At 39.8% G+C, this 22,126-nt stretch overlaps 2 protein-coding genes across 2 annotated transcripts; one reads left to right on the top strand and one right to left on the bottom strand.

Annotated features, from left to right (window-relative positions):
• The first annotated feature begins 2,016 nt into the window (after positions 1–2,016).
• Positions 2,017–12,124, top strand: oxtrb (oxytocin receptor b). Its single transcript, XM_022189290.2, has 3 exons — positions 2,017–4,080; positions 4,249–5,347; positions 10,149–12,124. Exons 2-3 carry the CDS (start codon positions 4,423–4,425, stop codon positions 10,409–10,411), a joined length of 1,188 nt encoding a protein of 395 aa, XP_022044982.2. The 5' UTR covers positions 2,017–4,080; positions 4,249–4,422; the 3' UTR covers positions 10,412–12,124.
• A 110-nt stretch (positions 12,125–12,234) lies between these two features.
• cav4a (caveolin 4a) lies at positions 12,235–21,614 on the bottom strand. Its single transcript, XM_022189224.2, has 3 exons — positions 16,196–21,614; positions 15,781–15,968; positions 12,235–14,686 (listed from the first exon to the last, which is right to left on the bottom strand). Exons 1-3 carry the CDS (start codon positions 16,421–16,423, stop codon positions 14,536–14,538), a joined length of 567 nt encoding a protein of 188 aa, XP_022044916.1. The 5' UTR covers positions 16,424–21,614; the 3' UTR covers positions 12,235–14,535.
• Positions 21,615–22,126: the final 512 nt, after the last annotated feature.

Below are 22,126 nucleotides of genomic sequence, written 5' to 3'. Positions count from 1 at the left end.
TGCATATGTTTTATCACCACCACATCAGGCTGCCCTGAAATGTCTTGTGGGTCAAAACAAGCTAAGCAAGGGGATCTCTGATGTGGAGGCGGAGACACCTGCATGCATACGTGAGAGGAGTCTGGATGCCACCGATGCCACGACCTGATCTCAACGGGATCACTGACAACGTGATCTCAGGGGAAAATGGTTTGTATGGAACCAAACACACAGATCCAGTCAGTATCTTTTCAGAAGAAATAATCACATCACTTTATTAAACACGTGACAGTGAATACACATCAAACATGTACATTAATATGCAACTTGCAGTGCTTTTAGTCACATTTACCACAAAGTGTATGATGGAAAAAGAAGAAATAAGAAGAATTTATGGAATGTTGGATATGAAATCAATACATTTCTGAGTAATAACCATGATAAGACAGGATCCAGTCTGAGGAATCTGAGACTAAATTTTCCTGATGTGGTATTTTGCATATTGTCCAAAAGTACAGTTAATCAAAGTTAAGCACAAGGGACAAACAGCACGTTAGCAAAACAAATAATGACTATCGTTAACCAAGACTTTATCATAAAATATTTCAAACATTCGGTGGTCAGCAGAGACCTCCAGCTCCATCAGTCAGGAATCTTCAAGTGTCTGCTCTTCTCTTCATGCTGCTGCATTGGATCATGAAGATGGGGAACAACATGAGTCATGCTATCTGAAATATCGGGAGTATGTACAACCGTCAGTCCCAATAATATGACAAATCCCCTCTTGAATGGCGACCGTCATGTTCATCACTTCTGAGGCTCTGGATCCAGTTGATACTAACGATGCCAAGTTTTCCAGTTCCAAAGCGATCTCACCAATTTCACGAGCATTATTAACTGTTCACCAGGGAAAAATACCACCAACGCTTTTCTCAGCCAGTGATACTCTCACAGTGGAGCATTTGACTTTATATGGTGCATAATAGTGAGTTAATGGATAAGGCACTGGCTTCCTATTGTGGGTTTGTGTCCCATCTGGGATGTTATTTTGTTGTGGAAATCTGAGCGAGACGTAAAAAAAAAGCAATCAAGGTGCAGCAGTATTTGTTTTTCATATGTTATTAAAGCATAATGACAAATAATAATGAAAAATAAAGAAGAGAAATGCAGAGTGAATATTTCAACTGAGAGGGCAGAACTCATAAGACATGATGATAGAATTCAGGTTATTGTAGCGATTGTCCTTAAAACATTCCAGTCTCAGCTTTCTCGTGAAGATACCAAGCACTCCTCAGCCAAGGAATGTAGATAATGTGAGACCAAGGTGATGATAACTTTTACTACAACAATAAGCAGACACATAAATTTCTTAGAGGATATGAAAACTTTTTTTGTGCTTCATACATCAGGTGAAGACTTGCGCTATCAACAATTTATAGACCCTGTTTTCTTGCACGGCTTCTCAGTGGCAGGGACCTTAATGAATGCATGACTTTCTGCCAAAGTTTGGGTTTTCTTTGCAGGAGAGATAAGTCATTGTTTTGTGTGCTTTATCTGACCTTGGGAATAAGTTAAGGCATCAGTCAAGAGGTGACATCACTTCAATCAAGATGTGATGATGGCTAGTTAGTGGAGTTGTTTATTCATAAAAGCAGACCCGTCAATCAAAGCACATCTGGAGAAAAAAAAATTTAGTATAAGTCTAGAACTGTACGCTTTAGAGGATGTTTTTAAAACAAACTTTTTGATATGACTATTTAATAAAATGTTTAAGAGGTTTTAAAGACCTCCTGTACTGAAAACCTATTTGTTACCTTGTTGACATGTCTGTATGGTATTTGTATGTGCTGAAAGACACATCATGAGTGAAAAAGGCAGTCAATACCATGGCTGAGCATTTCCACCGTAAAACTGTAGTGTACCAATGACAAAAATGCAGATTTTTGGGGTTTCAAATGCAACAAATCTCTCAACTTGTAGAGTGGGAGGCTTCATATCATGATTTCTGGTTTAAACAAGCATTGCCAAACTACTCCAGTATCATGGTTTATCTTTGTTGAGTAGCTTCACAGCGTTTGAGCAGAGTCTAAGGTGAGCTGCTGTGCTTGAGATGCAACATGTGGGTGGAGCTGGTGGCAGATAATTGACAGATGTGCACATTGTAGAAGAGGTGATGGTGTAGAATTGCGTCCAAGTTATTTTAAGGAAGATATTTTTATTGAACATGACATGACGGAGGGACCTTTTTGGCACATATACGTCCAAAATAACATCTTGGTTGTCACGCTGACATGCAATCTTCTCAAATCATGTGACAGGTCGAACAATTCACGTTCTTCAGATCAACCAAAAGCTGTCATAGGTGTCAGTACTATGTCATGAAATCTACCTGGAAATGTCAGAAATTCTACTTGTCTGGCTGAAAATGATGTGTATGTGGCTGCTTAGGGAGCGAATCACAAGATGCCATGAAGCTTTGGCATATCCTTCATTCTGCTCCTGGTATATTTACTGGCGATATTCCTTTCAGAGAGATCTTTTAATCAGTTAAAGACAGTTTTTTCTCACTCTTAACATTTAGTCACTGTGTTCCACAAAGGCAGTTATTTCTTAGATTTGCATGCAAACATTTTTCAGTGATCTCTTTAGTGCAGACAAACTGATTTAGTGGGGGTGTTCACATTCTTTCACCTGGCTTTCAGTAGATTCATGACGAAAAAAAAAATACAGATTATTCAAGAACATTGTTTACAGATACAAAATGCACAATTGCATTGCATTACATCGAACTGTCTCTTTGCAGCATTTTGTTCCCCAGCAAATTACTGTTGTAGGTCAACTGTTGATTGATCAGTAACGTGTATTGACTGACATGTGCCAACACTCCAGATAAAGGAAAAAGGCCATTTACTTGCCAGTAAAGTCAGATTATATCTAGCACTCATTCAAGAAGATTTAAAGGCTTTTCAGCTGAACTGGGGACTGACAATAGCACACCTGCAAGTACTCAGCAGAGCATGTCAAATAAACAGAGAGGAACTAACGTTTTCACACTGTACATGACGTTCACGTGGGGCTGAGAACAATAAATAATTCTTCCCAAGAAAAGCAGCAGTGACCTGTTTGTGGCTGAACAAAATAAGAAATATTCAGGTTCACTTCAATGATGACATATCTCACCACTTTGTTTGTCTGCACAGAAAGCAATCACTGCAGGGATATTATGCAGAATGAAAGAGTTATTAGTTTAAATTGGATTTGAGTGAATACATGAAGAGTTTGATTGAAAAACAAGATAGCTGACATTTAAGCTAAACAACTTCCATTTAGATTGCTGTATGAATGTCATTTTGAAAGTTGTTTGTTTTCATATTTTTATGATGGCTTTATTCAGTGTATTGTATGGACCACCTTGATTCTAGCTCTGATTCTTCATTCTTTCAGGGAGCAGTTGTGGATATTTAACATGGCTCAAGACAGTTAGTTATTTCTGACAGATGTTTGGTTTGGGTCTGCTGGCAATCACTCACATCAGCCTGCTTTGTGCAGGTTTAATGTTCAATTTGACTTGTTCACTGACTGCCCTAGCTCACTTACAATATGTTTTTTGACTTCCCCTTCAATCATCCCCGGCCGAGCCTTGACATGAAGTATACAGCACATCCTCACAGTCCCAAATTTAATCACATTTGACTAAAGCATTTACTGTTTCCTTTCCAGATAGCATCTTTTCCATATGGCGGCCTTTGGAAAACATGTGGCCCCTATTGATCAGTGGAATTTTCCTCCTTTTCAAACAGAAACGGGATCACCTCAGATAATGTAGATGCTAAAAGTGTTGACTCACAACCTCAAAATCCAAGATAACAGATAAAATACTGTTAAAAGACATTTGATTTACCATTGGGGTAGGAGGGGTTATATTGTCCAGCCTGCTCATAATCAACACAGTCAGCTTCCTTCAGAAGAAAATAAGGGGAGGGGGTTAGTGACACTGGCAGGATAGGCTACAGAGCCTCAGCAGACCAGACATTAAACTGGACGCAGCCGGTGATGAGGACTGCAGTGCTCCGAGATCTATAAAACAACAGCTTCGAAAAGGTAAGTTTTTGTGTATGTGTGTTGTTGGGTTGTTGTTTTTTTCCAAACAAAATCACTTAATGTGGTTTTGTGTTCACTGATTTTTTTCTCTCTTTTTTTGCTTTTCAAAGATGAGCTTGCAGTGAAGCACAGTCTTAAATTAAAGCGTTATCTTTTGTTTCTCTGCAGAGCACCTAACTGAATTATCGACCAATTTAACCAAGCAAGTAAAAAAACATACTTTACCGAAAGGAACTGGAAGTAAATTGTGCAGGACATCTACACTACATAAATTGAGAGCTGGTCCTAATCCAGGTTTGTGATGTGACTGCTGGCTGCGCCAAAGTGGCGCTTTTACGCACGATGGAGGACCTTTTACGCGAGCAGGACAGCTGGTCTCAGAATGTTTCATGGACCAACTCAAGCCGAGGAAACGAAAGTCATTTAGGAAACACCACAGTGAACCCTTTAAAGCGAAATGAAAACGTGGCCAAAGTAGAAGTTACCGTCCTGGTCCTGGTACTGCTGCTTGCTCTGATCGGCAACCTGTGCGTCCTGTGGGCTATCCACACCACCAAGCACAGCCAGTCTCGAATGTATTACTTCATGAAGCACTTGAGCATCGCCGACCTCGTCGTTGCAATCTTTCAGGTTTTACCACAGCTCCTTTGGGATATCACCTTTCGCTTCTATGGTCCCGATTTGCTTTGCAGGCTGGTGAAATACCTCCAGGTCGTGGGCATGTTTGCGTCCACCTACATGCTCGTCCTCATGACAATTGACAGGTGCTTAGCAATCTGTCAGCCACTCCGCTCCGTGCACAAGAGAAAAGACCGTTTCTGTGTGATCGCCTCTTGGACGCTCAGCCTGATATTCAGCACTCCTCAAATTTACATATTTTCTCTGAGGGACGTCGGGAACGGTGTTTATGACTGCTGGGGGGACTTCGTGCACCCGTGGGGTGCCAAAGCATACATCACTTGGATGAGTCTCAGCATTTATATTTTTCCAGTTGCAATTTTGTGCATCTGCTATGGCTTGATATGTTTCAAAATATGGCAGAATTTCAATTTAAAAACCAGAAGGGAACACTTCCTGGCTCTCACTCCAAGGCCCTCCAAAGGCGCACATCCACTCTGTCGCGTGAGCAGCGTGAGGCTCATTTCAAAAGCCAAGATCCGCACAGTGAAAATGACATTTGTGGTGGTCCTTGCCTACATTGTGTGCTGGACTCCCTTTTTCTTTGTCCAGATGTGGTCTGCATGGGATCCTGCTGCACCAAGAGAAGGTAATGTCTCACCCAGTGGTCATCTTTTCTTGTTACCAGTGATGCAGTTTGCATTACAGTCTTAATATAAATGCATCATGTTAACACGTTTTTATGATTGATGACAATACTTATTGGTCTGTGAAGATATTATCCACCTGCTATTATGTGCAAAGTGCTTAGTGACACAAGAGGCAGAGGGTCAGCTTTGTCCTAAATTTACTGTGGAGAATTTATTGCCCATAAACCTTTAATGGGAAAAAACCCTGTTATTCTACAACAATATTTCAGCACAAAGTGTTTCATAAATTCAAAGGTCATTCTTCCACCTCACAAAACATCCGTTAGAATGGTAAAGCAATCATTCTTCTTTCATGGCAAGACAATAGTGTCTAAATTCAGACTTCCGCAGAGTGAACACAGATGAATGGGAGTGTCATTTACAGTGGCTATCAGTTCAGAATCCCTCAGAGCCACTGGGACAGTAAATGCGCCCAGACATCAAAGAATTGTTATCTTGATTCCCGGTGATAGTTTGTATAATGTCCATTTAACTGGAGAGTTTGCTCAGACTTGCCCCTTATAGCTTGTTAGTTCACCATTAAAGGGAACAGGAGCAGCAGGGCAGATATGCTGAATAACCCTTTAAGTTGTGTTATCTTGAAAAACTTGCACGAGTTCTAATTCAGGCTGCAGAGAGATTTAGATCACGTATGGCAGACTTGCCCAAGTTAATCGTCTTCCTGTTTTTGTCCTCTTCTAAACAGTTTCTCACAAATTGGGGTGGGTGGGTGGGGGGTGGGGGGGACACAATTAAACAGAGTGCATGCACTGTTGCTGTAAGTGTTAAGGTCTCTGTTGTAATAGGGATTGTTTGAATTACTCAGTGAACTCTACCACTGAACTATCTCCTATTACTTTTTGGCAATATGAACATCATCTGTGACTAAAAAGCCACTTTTAGCATGTCTTTATTAATAGGGGAAATATATATTTGTCTCACATTCACAACAGTAAACTACAATATACTTAGCTGTCCTATAAAAACAAAATGTCTCCAAAATGTAAACATATTACAAGCCAAGAAAAACAGCCCGGTTGCATCTTTTTGGCAATTTTTAAAAAAAATATTTAGAAGGAGAATCTTCTCAAGCAAGAATTAACTTTCAAAGTATCTGAAAAAAATAAATATCACCAAATTTCAGATACATAGTTTTCATTGGTAAGCAACACTATGTATACTCTGTATGAATTACATCCATTTTGGTGTTACTGAATTTCACACTAAAGAAAATTCCACATTAAGCATAAATTAAGTTACTTATAATAACAAACAATGTAGAAGAGTGGGGAGAACAGCAGATGCAGCTTTTCTTACAGTCCATACCTTTTAATTAGAATTTTTACAGAGCACAGCCAAAAGCACAGTCCTGTTAGATGCAACCAGGTTGAAATACTTAATATTTTCTGGATTTGGGGCAGTTTCATGAAAGGAAGACTCAGTATAAATCCACCATTGTGGATATAATTCATATTAACTTCCCGCAGATTTCAAGGAGGCAATCGTCTGTCCAAATCTAGGTGTAAAAATAAAGAATAAAGATGGAGTATTATTACTTAGGTTAAGATGTTGGTGAGTTTCCTGTTGCTCATGGCTTTTGCTTGAACTTTAAGTATCATATGGTCGCATTGTGCAGCCTGCAGAGAATTCACTGATAATGAATGGAAATCTGAATTTCTGCTCTGTTGCAGTGTTTGTTTAACTTTTTATCCTCGAAATTATCTTTGATGTAGTGTGTGTTCTTCAAGTAACTGACAGTAGCTTCATCACGGCTTTCCCTTTTGATGTCAACATCGCCTCCTTTCCATTTTTCCAACTACGTGCTCAAAAGAGCAGTACATCATGCTATTACAGAGAGGGAGCCAAGGTTAATGTTTTTCATTCATTTCTGGCAGCACAAGACATTAGTGAATGCACTGTAAGTCAGAGTGAGCTGCACCAGAGTTAAAAGGAAAAAGTTTGAATGCTGTCATTTTGAAGTATTTGGATTCAGGAGAGCTATGATCCCAATGACCAAGGCTTCCTGCACTAAGCAATATCACAGCTCAAGGCAGGCTGTCTGACTTATCTGTTCAACACGCCTCATAATGTAGAGCGTACATTGGGTTGACACTGCATGAAGGACACCTCTCACAGTAAAATTTCACAGTAAAGCAAGTACTGTAGGAGTCAGAGCAGCAGCAAGAGAACAGGTCAAGACTGGAGGAGAGAAGAAGACAACTGGCACTAAATCTCTCTCACCCCATTAAGGAATAGAAAAAAAAAACTTGGAAGAAAAAAAACAGGACAGCCTCTCACATAATTGAGGCCATTTGTCATGTTTGTGACTAATTTGTGTGGCATCCATCAGCCTTTCGTATTTTGTTTTCATAATTCCAAAAGCTTTGGGGTGCTGCGGCATGTCAGCTCATATTTCTCTCTATAAATCATGGGAAACATAAGTACAGAACAGGGAGGCACTTGTATAAATGGCAAGGAGAGCTTTATACGTGTCCAGATTGGTTTTAAAGTATAACAGCCTTCCACCTGACTGCACATGTGTCTGGCTTATGACATTTTACCTTGAATTTCATGGAAGTGTAGCTTCATGAACACCAGCTGGCAGATTAAAATGTGCAAATGACACAAAATGCAGCTAATGCTGATGGACAATGTTTTGTAGGTATTTGACCATAAACCAAAAGTGTGGACAACTGAAATTTTAGCCTGATGATGCTAATAGATGAAGTTATTTCAGATTTAGCATCTGGGGACCATGATGGCTTTGCCAAATTTCATGGTAATCCATGTAATAATCAGAGATTTTTCAATAAAAGCCAAAAATGTTGAAGCAGCCAATAGACTGACATCACCATTCTTAGAGCCATGTGCAGCTTGAAAGACTTGAACCTCACATGATTACATCTTAAGGGGGATAAAGAAAAACTTTCTATTTTTGGGACCTTTTGAAGATCCACCCATCTGTTTCTCCTCCGTACTGCTTATTCTATTCATGGCTGCATTAGGCTGGAGTGTATCCCATCTATATTTTTATCATTATCTCCAAATCCCCCCCAAAATTGAAAAACAACAGTATTTCTATACCTCGTCTGTGCTTCTAATTCCCAAACCCAATTGTTATTACTGAATATAAAAATCTTTGAAACAAGTCAGATGTTGTAGTTTCATTCTTTTAAAAGGTTTTTGAGCAAACATTGTGTCGCACTTGTAATGGAATTGTGTTACTTTTAGGTGGGCTAAGGGCTAGCTAGGCAATGTAAAGGTTCGGCTCTGGGAGCTGTGTGAGATTAATGAACATGAGGCACGCAGAAATTTGTTACCGGTAATGTACTTTAAAAATAATCAACAAAAAATACTTGAATACATCAAGTCAAAACAATGACCAAAATAATAGAACTAAACAATAACAGAAAATCGGAGTGAGAATAATGAACATATCATGTAAAATGGGGACTGCAGATGAAAATTAGCTTAAAGCTATCTCTGGTACAATGCATCAAATGGAAACATTTATGTTTAATATTGTACATGGTCCCTTCTTAAATAAACTCATAATAATAAAGTGCATTAGCATGTCTTGCTCAGTGACACCTCAACATGTGCTCTCTAGGCCAAGGATCGAAGTGGCGATCCTGCGGTTGCAAGACGGCCACTCTACCCGTTGAGCCATGCTGCCCACCCGCCTGAACTCATACTGTGCTGAACATTGGTGAGCAACTAATGGAAAATGTGATGAACAATGGATGATAATTATGATGATGATAATAATGAAGCCTGTCTGCTGAACAGGTTAGGGTTCTATGGAGGATTTGAATTGATGGCGAGCTCATCACATTTTCCATTAGTTGCTCACCAATGTTCAGCACAGTATAGGTTCAGGTGGGTGGCATCTAGAGGAGGAGGTGGGTGGACAGCATGGCTCAATGTAGAGTGGCCATCTTGCAACCGCAGGGTCTCCGGTTCAATCCTTGGCCCGGAGAGCTCATGTCGAGGTGTCCCTGAGCAAGACGCCAAACCGCTAACTGCTCCTGGTGGGTTGTGGTTGCATGGCAGCTTCCCCCATCAGTGTGTGAATGGGTGAATGTGACGTATCATGTAAAGCACATTAGCATGATACTAAACAGCTTTTAACAGGCTTAGCAAGAGTTTTAACTCACTTCCTCCCTGATGGTGTAATTTCCAGATTTCCAGGCTTGTGAAAAGTGAATGGTTTCCAGAGATGAGTGGTGTGGGGTGATCCTGTTGTTCAAGTTACTGCTGTGTGTGACTGAATGAAGCTGATGTGCTTCAAACAAAGGAATGGGGTGGATTCCAGGTGGGAGAGAGACTGCTGGTGCTTGGTGCAGGTGTTCAGCTGACAGTGAGGAGGTCCAGTAATATGGAAGTGACTGACTGTGACTGGCAGGTGTCTTGTTCATGTTGGGAATCTTGATGGCCAACAATGAACTGTTACAAAGTGACTATTGCAGAGTGAGTGCTACAATTGCTGAAACAGGAGGAACTTGTACTGGATAGTTTTCATCAAATAAATATGGTGTCTTTAGGACTGAACAGAAGCATGCAGTAAACTTACATGTCATCCGATTCAACAGTGAGGATCTTTCATGTGTTCTTAATGTAGTTTAGACAACAGTAAAAGTCTGTGGTTAAAGACATGTCCAGGTCTGGCTACCCAGATGTAACTTTTCTTGTGCCTTTTCATGGGAATCTTGGTTCTTTAAGATGCAAATCAACCTGGTCATCTCCCTCTCTCTTCTCTAGATGTGGCCTTCGTCATCGTCATATTGCTGGCCAGCCTCAACAGCTGCTGTAACCCCTGGATTTACATGTTCTTCGCTGGTCACCTCTTCCATGACCTGACGCAGTGCTTCCTCTGCTGCTGTAGACGGTATCTGACAGACTCGTCCTGCAGCTGTGACCAACAGTGCAGGCACAAGACCAGCTCGTCCACGTACGTGATCAAGAACGCCAGCAGTCACAGGAGCCTCACACACACATCCAGTGCAGGAGGACCGGTGCAGTGAAAAGCTGTCCAAGCTCTCTGTTGTTGAGTAATCCAGCTATCCTGCCAGTCCGCATTTCAGGCATTTAATTACAGCAGTCCTGCAATGGCCACTGCAATATGTTGGGTTTCAAATTTTAAACTGAGCCAAACGGACAAAGTAAACTTCCTGTCCAGACATTGCCCTGCACTCCAAGATAACAGAAATGCCATTGTGTTCAAAATGTGAACAAAATGTGACGTAAAGTGAAGCTCCAACACCCACCAGCTCCAGCTGGCATCTGTTTGAAGCTCTGAGGAAGTGTGCTCTCTTGGCTTTCCCAAAACACTGCTCTCCCCTTTGGACTCGCTTGGCATGAGAAACCCACAAATCATGTAATTGATCTATATTCTAGACTTAAGCATCTAAAGATTAATCCTCTACCTTTTTGTTGAAACACATATGAGCATTTTCCAACTTCTGTGTGCACTTCTGTCCCGTATCTTAAAGTCATGTTCTTATCGTTGTGATCCTGATATGACCTTCAAAGACAAGTAGGTCCAAGTTATCTTACGAAGCAAGAACTCTATTAATATTACACAAGGAAATCCGTTCTAAGAAAAAAAGATTCAAAATTATTCAAAGTAAAAGTTTGACAGAAAACACTATGATCTGTGCAAATATTTCAGTTCCTATAATGATTGTTTACCCATTTTAAACCAGCTTTGCTTTGTGTGCAAACATCTTGCATTATCGTGGGTGATAATATCCACTCCTGACGTTTGGCTCAATGCAGAGCTGCACTGTCATAACACAACAAAATTTCATCAACAAAGCAAACTCCATAGAGATGCTTTTTATTTTCAGAAGATTTCAGAAGACTATCTTGCTGTACAGATCAAATAATGTTTGTCTGTCATGAAGTAATATGAAATTCACTTTGTAAATAGTTTCCACTGCTCCTTGTGCGTGTCTCTTCGCCATTATTTTCGATCTATTCAATCTTTACTTTTCTAGGTTGTTGATTTTTAACATTACTATGCAGGTCAGAGAACATGAAGTGCATTTAATGTGGTTGGAATTGAACCAGAACAATGTTTTCACCTCATGGCCATGTTGATCACTGTTATGATTAGTTTCCTGCTGTGTTGCTTTAACTGCTTTAACTGTATGATTTACGGCAATATGCCACCTGTTTATACTTAGCATATCGAGAACTTCAGTGCCAGGATGTAATAATGTGCATTCTTGAATTGCTAGGTGTGTTTTAAAATTTCTTTAGCATTATATAACCTTGCAAGTTGTCAAAGAAAACACAGAGTAAGTGTATAGCATCCTTCTGCAAGGAACAGAACACAAAAGAATTCATGGATTGACTTATTTAAAGCTTAAAGCTTACTTAAAATTAGACATAGGTAATAAAACACCAGTATCTTTTCATAGGGCAAAAAAATGTTATCATTTTGCCCAAATTTCCAGCAAAGAATTAAGAATTTTCAGTTTGTTGTGCATGAGAGCACACACAGTAAAATCAGAATGATCAGATTTATTCCTCCTCTGTCATTTTTTCCCACCCTATCTCTGACAGTCACATCATGTTAGTAGATACTTGAGAAACCATTCTCATAGGAACACAAACATATTGTCCTGGCTTGATAAACTTCAAAATTTAAATAACAAATGTATGCTAATGTCTACCTTGGGTCCAGTCATGTTTTTCTGTGATAATAAAGTCAGTGCTGATAAGGCCGATCACCCTGGTGTGGATGTTAATACTTCTCCATTTCTTCTGCTCCTGCCTGTGATGGTAACTGTCAGCTGTGAGTGGCAGTTTGTCAGTTCTAACATATTAAAATCCCAGAATGTCAACAGGCAGCCGCCAGTAATAAGTACTGTCAAAACTGTCAAAAACAGAGAGGGCAACGCTGGCAAGTAACAGGAAGAACATACACAGTTGTCATCACTGTAGAAGGCCTTAGATTGATGACGTTCATTCAGACTTATCCCAAATCTATACTAACTCTTACGCTAAACCTAACACTACTCAACCATACACAAGACTTCTCTCTAAAATTTATTGATGAACCCTTACCCCTTAAAGCTTGAGTTCTATAACTCACAAATTTGTGATTCTCTTTTCAGCCTTGTTTTAGTTTCAACTTTGTTTGATATGTTTCTCATATTGCCCTTTTAAAATTCACCAGAAGATATAGGTGAGATTTACTTGAGACTTAAAAAAGATACCTTCTTAATCCAAATATATCTCATGAAGCTGATACATAGCTCACGTGTAGCTCAATTGAGAGGAAATGGAGTCATTAGTTAAGACTGGAAAGGTATCTTCTTTGAGTCTGAAGTGAATGAATTTTAGGAGATAAATATGAGAAACATCCATCCATCCATTAATTCTCTATACACCGCTTTATCCTCACTAGGGTCACGGGGGGTGCTGGAGCCTATCCCAGCTGACTCGGGCGAAGGCAGGGGACACCCTGGACAGGTCGCCAGTCTGTCGCAGGGCTATGAGAAACATATCAGACAAAATTTAATTTAAAATGAGGCTGAAATGAGTTTTACAATTTTATTTCCTGAGCAAGCTTTAAGTAGTAAGATGTTCCTCTGAGTGCTGTTATTGTGCACAAAAGGTGATTAAGTCAAGTCTAAAAAACAACTGCTCAATAAACATACATAGTAGCATAAATCCTAAACTTCATACTGACCATGCAGTGCATCATGACATATATTGTTATGAATGATATTGTAAACCTGCAGCGTAGAACTTTTGTCTCCCCCTTCTAGCTATAAAGGTAACAACAGAAAAACTGTTGATGCATGTCTAGACCACACTGTTGATCACCTTCTTTTTATCCCTCCTCGAAATGGTGCTTCCTTGGTTTTCCTGCTATACTTCTAGTCATGGAAGCCTTTGTTGTCTCTGCTGCTTTGATTCTTTGGCTGTGGCAAATTAATCACTGCTGGTTGATGGAAAATGCACCACTATCGGTGCGCCAGCAGATACCGCATACAGCATAATGCAGTTAGGTTTACGTGGCACTGATGTGCTTAATCACTGTGCCAACCCCATTTGGCAAAGGCTTGAATACAGCAGACATTCATTTAAATGGAAACCCTGCATTCCAGCTTCAATGATTTGTTTCAATCCCAGGAATGAGTCTCGAGTGCAAAACTTAAAAAAAAAAAAAAAAAAAAAAAAAAAACCTTTTAACCAGTCCTTTTGCTTCTACTTCCTCTCACAGCAGCACTTCTAACACATCAAATATTTCTAATAAAACCAATTTTCTTGTCCACAGGTCGTCTTACAGCTACAATCTTCTAACATTAAAACTAATCTAGAAGTACAGTTTTGTTCTTATGGTCTCTATCAAAAAATATGATGACTGCTATTGTACTTAATCATACACAGTATGTTCAGAGTTTGACATTAGAAGACTGTTTTCAAACCCATCTTCTAAAAGTGGAAAGTTCTTCCCAAAGCACTAATATAATGTGGAGACTTGAAGCCTGCATTGCACACGTGATGAGACTTCCAGTGATGCAGAGCATCTAGTGTCCAGTAAACACATTCTGAAATGAAAGATACACTCTTTGCACATTCACAGATTCTACATTTTTCAGTGACCGATGAGGCGTAGGTGTCATTAAAGCATTTCCAAATAGGCAATTGAATTTTTTATCAGACATAAATTATTATTCAAAGCATGTTAGAGTATTTTTTGTACATCTTCAAACAGGGGCGGAGGGTATCTTTACGATCTAAACTGCAGTTTAAAAATACAAGAAAATATAAAACCAAAGCTAAGCATTGCGACATATTATGCAAAATTAATTTGTAGAAGAAATTCTGCTAAAATCATCTAAATCATAACACCACTATGACATCAAGGTGGAAAAAAATACTCCACACTGAGCAAAAACAATGAAAGTTGATTACTCTCTTCTGTTACTGTGCCAGGTCCAAGATGTATCCACCAATTGTTAAAAAACCTGACAAAATCATAAAGTAGAGCCAGAATATGCTATAGAACTTGGATAAAAGCTGTATGTTTAATTTTAAACAAAAATTTATGAATGAAAAAGCCATGCCCGCTTGGGCCAGTTCCACATGAACACAATTCCACTCTGGATGTGCTTCTCCTGAGTGAGTCTCATTCTTTGGCGAGGTGGATACTGAACCCTCCACAACATTTCCCAGCACTTATGAGGAACGGATTCACAATGACATCCAGCACGATGCTCCACAGGCTCTGCAGCCAGCGAGTGCCAATATGGACACAGTGGATACAGGGACCAACCATCCTGGCAAAGAAGTAAACAAAGATCAAGTAAGGATGTCTTTTATAGGAATTTTACACATTCATTAATTCATCATTTCTCTATTCATTGTATTGGCCAAGGATATGAACCACTGTTCTTGACCTTGCAGTTTCATTCCATTTCTAACAGTTAAATAGCATAGCATAGCATAGCATAGCATAGCATAGCATAGCATAGCATAGCATAGCATAGCATTAGATAGATAGATAGATAGATAGATAGATAGATAGATAGATAGATAGACAGACAGACAGACAGACAGATTGATTCCCCTGGGGAATGTATGCAGGATCTCACAGATGTTTTATTCAAGAAAGATTAATGTGAAAATCATGCTGGTCAAAGAAACAAAGTTCCAAAATTGCTGGTATCTACCAATAAAGGTGCAAATTCCTTGTATTGACAATAAAAGTGCAAAACATACAGAGTATATATTGACTGCAGGGATTATTATGTCACCATAGCTCTTCAGAGTTAGTAAGTAGCATCAGTAGACCTCATAAACACTTGAATTCCCAAAATGCAACAGGACACAGCCTTTCATTAGAGCCCCTCTACCTATTAAACACCCACATCCTTCAAACTTCACTTCACTTAAAGCTTTTCGCTCTGAATTTCTGTGGGAATCTCTCCAGGGCCAGATAAAGGACATCACATTCATAGCAATGCAGAAAATATTCCAGCTTTGTTGTTTCGCTCATAATTGTTTCATCTTCAGCATCAAACTTCATCTTTATGGCTCCATTTTAGCTGCAAAGTTTGCAGCCACAAGAGCGCAGTGAAAGGGGACAGAATAATAACTGTGGTGCTCACAATACTGAAAGGATCTGAAGTGTCTTTCCAGAAACAGTTTCCAGTTACTCTGAATGACCGGCAGACTTTGAAAACTGTTGACAGTGTTTTGTGTCTTATTTAGGGATGCAAGCACCACAAGCAAACTTGTTTTTGGGCTTGGACGTCGATGAAATAAAGATTATGCCAAAACTTATCCATGTGTTTGGACACTAACAGAAGAAAGGAGGAAAAATAAATGATTCCCTCAGTGTGTAAAGCAAGGCAGCCAAATCTAAACCTACCAGATGTGGAAGCAGCTGAGGATGGCAAAGATGAGACCAGAGATAACTGACATGGGAATGGCCAGAAGTACTGTGACTATCCTGTAAATCCAAATCCTGGACACCTCAAACAGGGCGTTGCTCCAGATCCAGATTCTGTCCCCGCTGCGCACCGATACTGGCTCGGCTATCACATCCTCAAATGTCACCTAGAGACACAAAGAGAATGTGATAGCAATGCTACCAATGCAGTTGTTTATTCATTTTGACAAACATATGATTTCCACTGGAGGGCAGTGCAATCAGCAAAGCTTCTTCTTGGTTCTGCATGCCAGTGATTTAGAGACTTTTTTTATCAGCTAATGCGCAGCAAGACAGATTCACAAATGGTCTGTAAAGCAAAGTTTAATAGAACTTCAGCATAAGAATGCAATACCTTGAGACAGTCATTGATACCTCGGGGGTCTCTGGCATTAATCAGAGGTTTGGTATCACTGATTTCCACCAGTGTAGACGTATGAATGTTTTCCTCCTCTTCCAGAGCAGGAGGGGCCCTCCACAGCGTCTGAGGTTCCTCACCATTTTCAAATTCTTCAGGGTCACTGGAGTCCTCCAAGTCAATCTCTACTTCCTCTGAATCTTCCCCTTTCATCATGGTGTCCATTCAATCATGTGAAGAAAACAAAATCCAGAAAGACCGAAGTGGATGATTTGCTTGTAGCTCAGACCGAGGCCACCGTCTGGACCCCCCCACCCCCAGCTGACTGTGTAGTGAGGTTATATTGGGAACATTACAGTGCCCTGGATGGTATTTGCAGATGGTCTTTCAAGTTAAGATCATTTTCCTGCGCCTGTGCTGTGGGAGGATAGGAAGGATAGGGAGGATATAAATACTGTGAGCATGGAGACGGCTCTGTGTACACCGATACACACTAGTGAAAATGGAATCAGGCAGACACATTGTACTCAAAGGTTAATACTACGTAGGCCAATAAAGGAATCAGGAATACAAAATTAAACCAAACATATTTAGTGACTGTGTTATTCTTGTTTTGCTGATCCTAAGGTTTCATTCATTTCCTATCCCCTGCAGTGAAGCCAAGTGTCTTTATGCCAGAGAAGGGCTTGCAAGACAACACTGCCCCTCTCTGGCCTCTTATGGAAATTGACTACTTCTTTTCGCCTGTGTAATCCAATGTGCTTCATTCTTGTCCTACACACTGTGCAAGAAGGATTTACATTCAAAATGGTCAATGAGAGTAGAATTAGTAACTTTAATGAATAAAAAATAAGGTGGAAAAAATAGCCAAAATACTTCATTATTTTGGAAGTGAGAGCTGTCTCTGTCTCCCTCTTTTTAAAAAAAGAGAAAAAAGCCACATCTAAGCTGCTTCTTAACGCATGTCTTTTATCTTTTAATAGTAAAATAAGCTCCTGGTGTATGTTGCAAAACATACCTTTATTGCCAGTACTTTGGATTATGCTGCTATAGAATATAGTACCAGAATAATCGCCTCTGAACCAAGATAGTGAGCATCCTCAGTTCTTGTCACTCTCTCTGGTGTAAGGCACATTTTCCAGCATGCTTTTAAAAAAACCCTTTCACCTCTGTCAACCTTTGTACCCACTGACCATCCACTGCTATTAATAGATCAACTACAAATCCACTGGGTTAGACCAAATCAGACCAGGCCTTTATCATAAGGCCAATGCCACGCTTCTCTCACCGTTCTCTTCAGCACAGCAGCTGGCAATGTGATGCTCTGATAAATCAAATCGAATCAAGTTTATTTATATAGCACATTAACAAATAACCTGAGCTGAGCAGAGACCTGTATCAAGACCATATAAAGCTTGTGTAATCCGTTATTGAAACTAAGCAAAACCATATATAATAGACAAGATAGTGATGAAAATAAGAATAACATAATGCATTGTCCAGAAATGTCTTAATTCCATAATGCTCATTGTACGCATCTGCAAAAATGATGGTATATTCCAATATTTTTTTAATTTGAGGAGCTATGCATTCAGTAGTCTCTGCACTACTGGCACTATGTTAAAATGAGCAAACAAAACTGAAGTGTTTTCCGGTCTAAAAGACTGAACAAATACTGCACATACCATGCAACAACCTGCTACCAAGTGCGTAACAAACCATGCATCTGCTCAGATTTGAAGATAAGTGCTCGACTCTGTGATGAACACTGGCCAGTCTCCATGGTAATGATCCTTTCTGCCTTCTGGATGGAGATAGAGAGAGAACACGGTGTATTCATGACAACGAATTTCCTGTGTCGGCGCAGGAGACGATGGCATGCTAATGGACCGCACACCTCACCAGATGGGCTTTATTTGTTTCCGGCTGCACAGGTGAGGTCAGCAGACAGCGGGTATACGTGTGAATAACAGAGAGAGAAGGAAGCAGGAGGGAAAAGGAACAAGAACGATACAGTATGTGGCACAGCTATTGAACAGTGTGGTTTTTAATCAAAAACAGGATTTCAGAGGATTGCAGGACAGAAGATGCAAGAAGATGTAGGGAAGAGGATGTGAGAATGGAAATGGCAAACAAGAATCATGACCACATTTATTGCAATTAATGTTTTATGTACTTGAAAATCTTAATTTATAAGATTCAAGCAAACATATTAAACATATATTTTGTGTGCTGAAACTTGTAAGACATATATTTCTCTTTCATAGACACACATTCCAAGAGTAAAACATATCTTCAAGAACTCATTTTAAGAGTTTGAATAATCTGTTTCATTTGGACTGTGTGGTTTGATTAGATTTGTTGGACTCTAGCTGAGCAATGTAAGCAAACAGCAGGACAACTGTCAATGTTCTGATTCAAATATTGCTAAATCCTAGTTGGTGGATTGGAATTATGTGAAATCCTCTTTTTCTATCTCATGTCCGCCCACTTCAAACTAGCATGAAAAGCGCAGACAAAGCAGCACTGTTTTTCTGTGACACAAGTTTGGGTTCAAGTATGATGTGCCTAGGAGAGGCTGTTGAAGAAAATGGGTTTTCAGGGTTTTCCCACACTCCAACTCATGGTTTCTCAAATCATTTTTGAACTGTGACCCCTCATGATCTCAAAATAGAAACATAATCCTGCATAAAATCGGTATGGTGTCTTAATTCTTCGAGAGAAAATATACCTGTAGTGATGACGTGCAAAGCTGCTGCAGGAAAGCGCTTTGCTTGATGTAAGTGTTGCGTTCTTTTACCGGAAGAAATGATTTAAGTCCAGCTGAGGCTCCGACCTTCTGTCACCAACGGCAGCTGCTTATGTGGGGCATGAGGGATGTCAGACAGTGTTCCTGCTCGGCACCTGCCAGTCCAGCTGTTTCCAGTACAATAGGTCAGACTGACTATTCATCACGACAGATGACGGTGCACTAACCGCTTTCAGTGCTTCCTGCAGTATGAATCAGCTTAAGTTCAGTTTTATGTCTCATCATGACTGTTCCATGTTTCCTCAACATAAAACCCTACATCAGTACTCTTATGTGCATGAGGTATCCCATCCAGCCGTTCAGTAGGACATTCAACATTGCAATTCCTCTGAGGACAAGTGATTTCTGGTTTTAATCTAACATAGAAAAGATAGAAAAAATGAACCTTAGCAAAACTTTACCAGCTAAATGTCTGACAGTCAGCACTGATTCCGCTGTAATTATTTGCCAAGTGGTTGAGACAGTATTTGCTCCATGAGTAATTAGTATGTGGCTGCTAACCTTGTATCCTGGCAAACTGAGGACTTCCTGTCTATAAAGCAATGTTGCTGCAGTTGCTGCTCCCTAAGCAGGATTATCTAAATAAATTATTAGAATTTATATAATTTGGCCACATGTGCCAGTTTGCAAGGATTGTGTTTATGATGAAGCTTTGCCCTTTTTTTCCATACAAAGATGCTGTCGCTACAAATCCAAAATATTAAAATACAGAAACGTGCTACTAAATAAACTACATTAAAAAAATATTTTATACAAAGGCTGTGTGCAGGCTTACGTGCCCAACAATTTCTCAATCATTGTCTCCTAACAAAGGTCGTTGCTGCACATGTCACATAGAAACAAGTGACAAATTAAAGGAGAAACCTGAATTCTTGACTATGCTATGCTTTTTGCTGGCCTAGGCTGCATCCATTTGTCTACTATAAGGGAATAATCACTGCACATAAAAAAGTTGATCACCTTTATGCTTTGATGAAATATTTCTGTCCTGATGCTAGCGGTCTTTTCCCAGATGACAGTGTCTCTATCGGTGGGGCACCATGGGTTGCTGAATGGTTTAATCAGTATTATAAATTACATGAATCTACCCAGACAGTGGGACTAGAACATCTACGAGAGGTAATCAGGCAACACAGTTAAGAAGACAGCTTTTGGTTGATCTGTTTTCTTCATCAAAGCTGTGGGGAAGAGGAAGAGCTTCAGGAAGCTTTGCAGCAGGGTTTGGCTGAAGTTAGCACAAAACGGTCACCACCAATTATTGCCTTTTATTTATTGTATTTACTAATCCTATTTCTTAAAACACACTGACTGACTTTTACATATTGTGCTGTTTTCGGTGGTGTACTTCTTGTTCTGTGGTTGTTTTTTTGTGTGTCCAAGAAAAACAGAGGCAAATTAGGTACTGGTGCGATTACTTCTAATTGTGTGCTGTCGGTTAAAAATATAATAAAAAATATGCTATGGCTTCTGCAGTCACATGATGTGAAATCAAATGAACTGCAACTATGTTTTTGCCATTGCCATCATCAAAACACCAAATGGGGGAACGGCTGTCGGAAGAATGATGTTCCATTCTTCCAACAGAGTTGCAAAAACTTGGAGAATCAGACACTTTGAGTTTATTTTTTCTTTTAGTTTGTCACCTGTCTCCGAATAGTCTGGTGCATAACTAATAAAACCACATTTTTACATTTTTACACTGTGAATTTTGTACAAATTACACAATAAATAATCATCATAATACATAATAACAGAGCCAGCAGGCAAACCTTTAGATAGAGCCAAGTTATCTGTTTCTCCTTTCCCAGTCTTCATAATGAACTCTGCTAGTCAGCTGACTGCCATATATTTACAAAACAGACATGAGAGTCTGCAACTCTCTGCAAGAAAGGGAATAATCTTCCACACTTGTCTCTCAACCTGGCTCTGGGTCCGTAATTAGTTTGTGGAACCTTAGTGCACTGGACACAAGGTTATACTGCTTGAGCTCAGTGAAAATGTTTGAGTGTCTGCCGTGTTCTGTGTGTACATGCTGTCCTCATGCTGTTACTGTTTGAGCAGAAGGTCTGATGACACGGATCACTCCTTCTGACAGCACCATCAATCAAACCTTCTGCCTTTGATTCTTCAGGAGCGACTGTCTCATTATTACGTCTGTGCATCATTCATCAGTCTGTTCACCAGGTCATCAGTTTTAAAGCAGACTGACAGCACATGGTGCAGTAGCCAGAAGAACATTAAGTCCTTTCAGCAGATTTACCAATAAGCACAACCAAATAATAAACCGCACTCAAATGAGCTCAAGCCGAGTCTGATCCTGTTTGATCTACAGTGAATATGCTTTAGCAAAGGAGACGGACAATTGATGTGATTGTCTCGGTCTCATAAAAGCTGCCACTGAAGCAGGAGGTCCTTCACCTTAATTAGCAACTTATAAAGACTCCTGTGCCTCAATTATTCATTAAACCAAGTCCTGCATCCTCAAAGCGGGGTGATGAAACAGGCAGTCAGATCTTTGAACTTTGTTTTCATCAGCATTATTGCCCCTTTAAAATATTATTTTGCTGCATAAATGACATGTTACTGCAAAAACACACACACACACACACACACACACACACACACACACACACACACACACACACACACATGTTTGTACTACTATCTTAGTGAGGACATCCAAAGGCGTAATGCATTTCCTAGAGCCTTATCCTAACCTTAACCATCACAACTGATTGCCTAAACTTAATCCTTACCCTAACCCTAACCAAACCTCAATTCATACCTGTTCTCTAAAAACAAGTCTTCACCCTCAAACATGGCTGTTTCAAAGTGAGGACCGGCCAAAATGTCCTCACTTTGTAAAAATGTCCTCACTTTGATAGTTAAATGCAGAAAATGGTACTCACCATGTAGCAAGTACAAGAACACACACACACACACACACACACACACGCACGCACGCACACACACACACACACACACACACACACAGAGTAAATATAGACTTGAAATTAAACAAATTTTGTTTCAGAATGCAAAAATATTCCTGTATTTTCATGAGACTCCCCTTGAAACCCTCTTCCAGTGGGTTTATTAGTGGATAAGTAACTCAATTT

The sequence above is a fragment of the Acanthochromis polyacanthus genome, chromosome 5 (assembly GCF_021347895.1).
Source record: "Acanthochromis polyacanthus isolate Apoly-LR-REF ecotype Palm Island chromosome 5, KAUST_Apoly_ChrSc, whole genome shotgun sequence".
Classification (NCBI taxonomy): domain Eukaryota; kingdom Metazoa; phylum Chordata; class Actinopteri; family Pomacentridae; genus Acanthochromis; species Acanthochromis polyacanthus.
This window is presented reverse-complemented; position numbering and strand designations above follow the sequence as displayed.